The sequence below is a fragment of the Equus przewalskii genome, chromosome 13, assembly GCF_037783145.1.
Source record: "Equus przewalskii isolate Varuska chromosome 13, EquPr2, whole genome shotgun sequence".
NCBI classification, from domain to species: domain Eukaryota; kingdom Metazoa; phylum Chordata; class Mammalia; order Perissodactyla; family Equidae; genus Equus; species Equus przewalskii.
The window spans coordinates 66,274,334-66,282,985 of NC_091843.1; the positions used below are offsets into that span (position 1 = coordinate 66,274,334).

Sequence of the window (8,652 nt, forward strand, 5' to 3'; positions counted from 1 at the left end):
ACAGGAGTCTACTAAAAACACACCATATTTTCAAATGTTTAATCGAAATCCTTGTGTGCCTGAGACTTCAGATATTCTTCGAGAAGTGGATGGTGATAATACAAGTATGTTTGCCAGAATTCTAGGTGCAATTAAAGAAGCTGATAAAATAATGGAGAATAAGACAACTTCAGCAGACCAGGTGATTCTATTTAATAGAAAACTATAATCTAAAAATCTATACAGTGATTTTTTTTTAAATTTCAGCATATATACACACACACAGATGCACATACACATACATGCACATACATATGTTGTTAAACCAAATTTTTTTCTGTCAAATTCTGCTTGTCTTGATTAAACAGTATTCTTATTAGCTGTGACATTCTGAGAGACAATAATGGGAAAGCCATGTATTTTGGAATCAAGTAGGGCTGAATTCAAATCCCTAGTCTTATTGCTTTCCAGTTGTTTGACTTGGGCAAATTACTTAACCTATCTCAATTTACCTTCTTTGTAAAGTTGGGATAATAATACTGACTTTGGAATATCATTTTAAGAATTAAATGGAATTCATGCCTACTTTTTATAGCATCTCAGTAAATAACCATTTTGTTATAATATTACTATCTGCATTTACCTTCAAGAAACTGTACCTCTTTCATCCTTTTGTTCTCTCTCTTTTTTTTGTAGATGGAGGACAACAATTTTGATGAACTAAATAAAAGCAAAATCATTGTTAAAAAGAAACCAAAGCAATTAAATCCATTTCATCTAAAAGTGGGTCATGAAGTTTTAAGACAAAGGAAGAATTGGTGGAAGGATGGTCGTTTTCAGTCCGAATGGGTTGGTCCTTGTGTCATAGATTATATTACAGAAAGTGGATGTGCAGTTCTGAGAGACAACACTGGGACTAGACTTAAAAGACCTATCAAAATGTCCCACCTTAAGCCGTATGTGAGAGAATCCAGTGAACAAGGTAAATATCTGTCACTTCTCCACATTTTTACTTTCTTTGACTGAGAAGTTAAAAATATAAGAAATTCTCCCTCCTTTAGTTAGGTTTTCTTTTCCTTTCTCATTTTTATAAAATTTGGTACAGTTTTAGATACCAGGTGGTCTGATTTATTAGAATGTCTCTTCTGAACTGTCAGGCTTGTAAGAGATTTTATTTTGATTTCTAATGCACTTTCCTTACACTTTTCCACAGTTCATGTGGGAGATAATGAACCTGTTCCACAGAAAGAAGAATTACATCTTCTCTGTTTTCACTTTTGCAATATTTTATTAGTCACTTTGTGCCTCATTTTAGCATGAAAAACAGCAATTAAGAAAATTAATGCCCAAAACAAACATACTATCCAGAATCCTGTTGTGAGATAAATATATTAGGGAACTTAAAAAATGTGATTAATTTTTAATAATCTATTATTGCATCATAGGTCATGGTGGGTACAGGGGAGGGTACCGAGTGGGATGTGCTCAGAATGCTCGAAGGTGCTAAAAGAAGTGATCGCACCCTAAATAAGGTTGTACTTGCCCCAAAATATGGTTTTGAACAGTCAAGATATTGTGATCTCTCTAACCCTTTCTTTTCATAGACTGGAGCTAAATGACATTTTCCCATAGCTGTCATATTAAATCCCACTTTACTGAGACTCTTTTATTTGGTCCTATTGTATCTGCTCCCTAAAATTTCTCTGGGGTAGATAACTGAGAGGGAGTTAATTGGTACCTTAGCCAGTTAATTTTTCCTTTTCTATAGAGAAAGATAAATCATGCATATTATTTGAATATGAGTAACAATTAATGGAAGATACAATTCAGTACATTTTTAAACAATATAAACAACTGAGTTATTCAACAGGCTTTTAAGTAAATAATAATTACAAAAGCAACAACAACAGATACCTACACATACCCTGTTTTTTAGGATATGAAGCCCTTGGTGGCTGCTCAGTAACAGCTCAACTCTGCCTCTGATCTGTGTCACTACTGTTGTCTTAAAAGCTTTTAGTGCCTTTCCTTATGCTGTGACAGACCCACTTGCTCTAGTGGTAAACTTATCTTGGACCGTTCTAATTCTGAAAGCTCACAGTACCTTCATTCTCTTTGTTAGATGATGAGTGTTTTCATTCCCCAGGTGCCTCTTCTCAGTTCTGAGCTACCCTTTATAATTTCTCCCTTCTGCAAGTTAAGTAGAAAAAAAAAAGATTATACCTGTTGTCCTTTCTTCTTTAGCCTGATTCTCCCCTTAATCTTTAGCATTCAGGATTTGCTCCCTTCTAATGTGTTAACCTTCTTTAATTAATACAGAATTTACGTATAAAATGTTGCTGTATCAGGATCTGTTTCAACATTTTGCGATTTGCTCTTGCCAAAGACTTTCTTAGAAAAGAGGCCAAACATTTTGCTACTCCTGCATATTTTGGAATCCAGTTGAGTAGAACAGTTTCTAAACAGAGACAATATAATTTTTGCATCATGCTTGAATTCTCTGCAGATATTTCTTCCAGTAATAGGAAGGAAATTGCAATATTAGTACTGGTTTACATATAAGGAACCTGAGATTGATAGGTCAAATTGTTTTTTCTTGTTAACCGAAGGAAGTACCGATCTGGCCTTCCTGCGATCTAGGTCGTGATTACTATTTGGTTCTTTTGTGTTGCTCTTATTTGCAGAAATTCAAAACAAATGTGATTTCTGCCATCTTTTCTTCAGTATCATATATTTTCCTGAAAATGTTCACCTCAGGAGCTGATTTTAAATAGTCCTTGAACTGAATTTAAGGCAAACAAAATGTGTTCCAATAAGCATCCCGTTTTTTTATTTGACGTAAATTTGGATGAACTTTAGCCAAAAGAACTATGAGTTTGTCTGTCTGTGCTTGTCAGTGCTACTCTTACCAGCCTTGAGATTTCGTAGCTGTATTAAAGACTCACTGTCCAAAGCAGATATGCTTCTGTTGCCAACTTCTTATCCATTCTTATCTAGAACATGATGTGGAGAGAGCACATTCAGTACTAGGTCTATAATTTTCTCATTGCTATGTTAGGCAGGCCTGTTTGTCATTTTGTCTAGTTTAATGCCAGGTACCTTTTCAGGACGATTTTAACAAGAAATTTTATGGCATACCATAGTGTCTCTTTGCAATCATAATGTTCCCCTTTGAAAGGAAAAATATTATTGACCCATTATTGTATCTGACATAGATTTTGAGTAGTTTTATGTGTGTGTGTGTTTGTTTTGTTTTGGGTAGGAGTTATTGTGATAGATTTGTGTCTGCCTCCTGTAAAGGTTTGAGTCTGATTTTCCTTCACAGAAAAACAAGTGAAATGTTTTTCATTATTTTGTAAGTTTTCTATCGCTGCCATAACATTACCACAAATGTAGTGACTTAAAACAACACAAGTTTATCATCTTACAGTTCTGCAGCTTGGAAGTCCAACACAGGTCTCACTGGACTAAAATCAAGGCATTGGCAGGGCCGTGTTCCTTTTGGAAGCTCTGGAAAAGAATCTGTTTCCTTGCCTTTTACACCTTCTAGAGGCTGCTCACGTTGCTCGGCTTGTGGCCCTCTTCCTCTGTCCTCAAAGCCAGCAGTGGTGGATAGAGTCCTTCTCACAGCGCGTCTCCCCAACTTCCTCTTCTTCTTCTCTCTTCCATATTTAAGGACCCTTGTCCTTGGGCCTACCCAGATAATCTCCCTATTTTAAGGTCAGCTAGTTAGCAACCTTAATTCCATCACTACCCCAATTCTCCTTTGCCATGTAAGATGACTTATTCCCAGGTTCCAGGGGTTAGTACATGGACGTCTTTAGGGGACCATTATGCTGCCTACCACAGTTATGGTCCACATGCATGAAACAAAACAAAGCTTAGTCCTATATTATCCAGCCCATGATCTTGGCTTTATTATTAATATAGTTTAGACAAAGAGCCTCCCTTTGGCCTCGTAGTTATCTAATCTCTAAACTAATAATTCAGTTCTCTGTTAGTATTGGTTACCTCTTATAATGACAATTATATAGTATCAAGTTATAGTTATTAGTTGTTATTTTATCATGAGAAAGGATGTACTAGTGTGGCAACACATTCTGATAGTTTTAGGATTATCAGGCCATACATAGGATTACTCTAGTGACCCGCCTGCAGAGTAAGAAAACTAAGAATTCTGAAACTTTGTACTTTTCTTTCTATTTGAAGAAATAAATTAATCTAAATCAGACTTTTCTGAAGCTTTGATTTTAACTTTTCTCCGTAGGGAAATTTAAAAATGTATTTCTCAATGTCATTATTTTACTCCTTAAAACTACAGAAGGAGAAGTATGTCAAAACTGCTGAAAAAATTTCCTGTAATGTCTTGAAAATATCTCCATTTTTAGGAAAGTAAAAACTTAATTCATGCCTGAGTGGTTAAGTTCACACACTCCGCTTCAGAGTCCCAGGGTTTCGCCGGTTCGGATCCTGGGTGTGCACCTAGCACCACTCCTCAAGCCATGCTGAGGCGGTGTCCCACATAGCAGAACCAGAAGGACCTACAAATAGAATATACAACCATGTACTGGTGGGCTTTGGGGAGAAGAAGAAGAAAAATAAAAAGATTAGCAACAAATGTTAGCTCAGGGTCAATCTTTAAAAAAAAAAATTATTCCATCTGGTCAAAACTGAAATAATACTTTCATCAAACAGATGTCATAGTCATAACTAAATCAATAGAATGAGAAAAGAAAAATACTTCAGTAAAGTCTATAGTGTAATGTGACTGAGTGGAGAAGTCCTTTAATATGGTGTTGGTTTACCTCTGTCATAATCTGTCTTGAGGGCAAAAATCTGTCTTGTTCTTTTCTATATGTCTAACTCAGAATTAATCTGAATCAGTACTGTCCTATAAATGTATAATACAAAACTTATGTAATATATAATTTTAAATTTTCTAGTATCCACACTAAAAAATTACAAATAGTTGAAAATAACTCTAATAATATATTTTATATAACCCAGTGTATCTAAAATATTATCTCAACATGTACATTAGGCCTCAAGAATCTTTTTTCTGGTTTTCTTTGGTTTTTTGTGCTTTTTTGACGTTAAAGAGCATTTCTCTTTCTTCCAGCATTTACTGGACCGTAGTAGGAGTTAAAACATATTTGACCTTTCTGAATGAATGAGAATTTTGTTTTTTTCTACACAATCAATGCTTGAAATCTCCAGAGTAATTTTCCATTGCATATAAAGTAATTTGTGTAGAATTTGCCCTCTATGGTTTTATTATAATAAAGTACTTTAAAGTTTATCACTCATTTAAAAGAAAAAGTATGTGTGTGTATATACTCAGATATATATGTGTGTATAAATACACTTATATAGAAGCTCTCCTCTTACAAATGAGGTTGGTAAAGTCCATTTGTTTCTAAGTCCCTTGTAACTAGAAGATTCTTAAGCTCCAGGTCTGTGAATGCATTTCCAGCAAATAAAAATGGTAACTTCTAAGAGCTTTACATATATGCATATTTTCCCAGTTGATATATGTTTCCTGGACATATTTTTCTAAAATAGACCTGCTTCATCTGTTTGGAAAAAAAATTTTGAGATAGAAAACTTCCTTCATCAAAAATCTCTGTAAGAATATTTGGAAATACCTTAAGTTCTGTGGTACGTGCTGTCACGGATACTTTGCAGCATTGTTCAGGCCTTGAATCTATGGACTTCTCCATGGCTTATTAGAAAAATTTGATCAGCAACACTTTGACCATACCTAACCTTTTTAAGTTCACTTATAAACTACTACCTAGCATTCTCCGGTATTAACAGGCCAACAGCAAACTTTGGTGTTAAAAGTCTAGCAACACATTCGAAAAGTATTTCAATTTCATTGACCATTTCTCTTCCTTCTTGCTGCTATTGCACATAGCACTTCTCATGGGCTACATGATTTTTCTTTATCTTTCATAATTATGCCTCTTGTCCAGCAATTCATCCCATACTAACATAACAAAATTCATGGTCTTACCACTTTCAATTATCCATATTTTTATTTCTGTCATAAATATGTGTATTTCTTAACAGCATTTTCAATGTAGTTATTACTTTTGCATTCATAAGAATTGGTGGGATTAAACTTAGAAAACTTCTCAAAACTAAAATACCAAGAATACTTTGTCTGATGAAGAACCAAATAGGCAAAACTAAATGTCCTCACAAGCCCGAGTCCACTTATGCCATCTGTTGGTAGAGAGCATAGCTTGGATTCATCTAGTGAAGTTTGTAAATTGAAAGTTCTTAAATGTATAAAATTCTGGGAGTGGAATAGGCCCAAGTGAGCTTTTCACATAGTATGAGGATGGCTAGAGTTGGCTCATGTTCCAGAATATTTGTCTGCTCTGAGAAACTTTCATTGATCTCCAATTTAAATGGGCAATTAATCTTCCTTTTGTTAATTCTCGAACTAAAATTTGAGGACTCTTTAAGCTATTAAAATCTTCAAGAAAATCTGTTAATGTTTTGGGAGAAAATCCAGAAAGAGAAGGCAGGATCCAGGAGGTTAATCAGCTGTGGTGGAAGAGTTCCTTGTAATGAATTAAATGTCAGGTAGGGAGGAATCCTTTTATCTACATTAACCTTTATTTATAAAGATGCTACTGCTTTATCAGTTTAACATTCACTTTGAGCATTTTTTTTCCTTGTAGTGATGATAAATTTGCTCAAAATAGAATAAAATGCTGACAAGAGAAATTTCTTGTCAATATTTCAGTATGGAGTTAGCTACACCTTACAAGTTTATAAGTATTTTGTATTAAGTTAGACTTAAATAAGCTGAGCTTTTAAAACTACTTTACTGCAGCCTACCTGCTTACACATTCCTATCATATAAGACTGATTCTAGAAACTTTATCTTCATTTTAGTTTATGACTTTATATTGTAACAATTTGACATTATTGTCCTAATATGGGTTCTATAAAGATTGGAAAATTATCTAAAGTTGTAAATGTAAGGATTCAGTAATTGTTTTGTTAAAATATCTTTTAAGACCCCATTAATTCACCCAAAAATGCTTTGCAAAAGCATATTTAAGGATACCAACATTAAAAATATAGTTTTATAACTTTGTTTTTAATCTATACCATAATCCTGAGCCCCTTCCTTGCCCACACCTACCAAAGACAGGTCAAAGAAACAGGAAAACTTGACTCTTTTAAAATCCTTGGTCTTTCCTGAATTCTATATATATGTACTGTCAAGCTTATATATCATTTTACTTACTCTTTGGCATGTATATTTATTTAGTAGATAGGAGAACCCACCAGAAGTTAAACTTGATGGTTAATTTTTATTACTTGGAATTTTGTTCCACATTTAACATTGTTTAATTCTTTTTAATGATGTTTGATTATAATTCTAAAAGGCAAACTTATGATGTTTCTTCTTTCAGACAGTCTTTATCTCCTGCAAGGTTCAGTAGTGGCAGATCATGACTACATTGGATTGCCTGAAATTCCAGTTGGAGCATACCAAGCCAGTATTCTGGTAGAAGATGCAACTATTGGTGTAGTCGAGAATGAATTACTGACATCAAGCAAGGATCGTGAACTACTAGAATACAGAAATGCCAAAATCTCTCCATTGATAGAGGATCATAGTACTCTTGAAAAGCAGACTTTCAGTCTTTTGGACTCTTCAAACCTTGAGTACTTAACTTAGCAAATAACGAAATTCATTTAAAGTTCTTCTTTAGAATTACAATTCCTTGAATCTTGATATCTTTTCCATTAAAAAAGGTTGTATAGAAGACGTATCTTTACACACTCTTAGTGACAGATCCTAAAGGTTTATTTTATAACTATTTATTTATGTAAAGTTGTGCCACGTTTGAATGTCAGTGCATATATATAAAGGCAAAGGAAGTATATAATATATAGAATTTACTTTTTCTTCTAAAAAGAGAACAGGCAAAGCATGCTTGCTTCTTAAGAAGTAAACTAAATTCCAGCTCAGAACTCTCAAATCTTTGTGTGGTATTGATCCATGTTTTCAGTTTTAATTTTTTTTTAATATTCCCCCCTTTTAAAAAATAAGTTTGAACTACCTAGAATGAGATTAATAAATATTTATTAAACCATAACAATGAATTAAGTGAAACTTCTTTGTATCATTGAAACTTCTAAACACAGTATTGTAGGAAAATATTTAGAGTTGTTTAATGAGGTCTTACAGGATACTGGTACTTTTACCTTGTTGGACAGGCGTAGGATTAGAATCTGAAACTGTATGTTCGTTTGAAAACATTTGTGCATTTCCATAATATGTATTAAAGCCAAAAGCATCCATTAATAAGATTTTTCCTGCAATCATAAAAAAGTAAATAACGATAAAATAATGTCAAAGATTTTCAACTATAATTCCTATGATATGTTTATCTTCATTCAACAATATTTGTTATAAAGCACTTTGAAGCATACCGTGGGAAAATCAAAAGATGAGTCAGATGTGTGCCTCATCCTCATGAGGGACTTACAGTCTGGTGAGGAATATAGACCATATAAGCCATGTACAATGCAAACAAGAAGTTACTTGCTACATTCCATAAGAGAAGGACAAATAATGTACTTAAGGAGGCAAAAAAGAAAGGTTGTTTATGAATAGGAAACTTAGGTTTATGCTTATGGAAG

General features: G+C 33.7%; 1 protein-coding gene across 3 annotated transcripts in view; it reads left to right on the forward strand.

The window, feature by feature from the left end:
- GIN1 (gypsy retrotransposon integrase 1) overlaps positions 1 to 8,105 on the forward strand; it is a 31,441-nt gene extending 23,336 nt beyond the window's left edge. For all 3 annotated transcript variants that reach the window (XM_008527653.2, XM_008527654.2, XM_070571365.1), the window contains 3 exons: positions 5 to 181; positions 676 to 961; positions 7,416 to 8,105. In XM_008527653.2, coding sequence (XP_008525875.1) covers positions 5 to 181; positions 676 to 961; positions 7,416 to 7,684 — 732 coding nt within the window. In that variant the 3' untranslated portion in view covers positions 7,685 to 8,105. The remainder of the gene's footprint in view (positions 1 to 4; positions 182 to 675; positions 962 to 7,415) is intronic.
- The last annotated feature ends 547 nt before the right edge of the window (positions 8,106 to 8,652 follow it).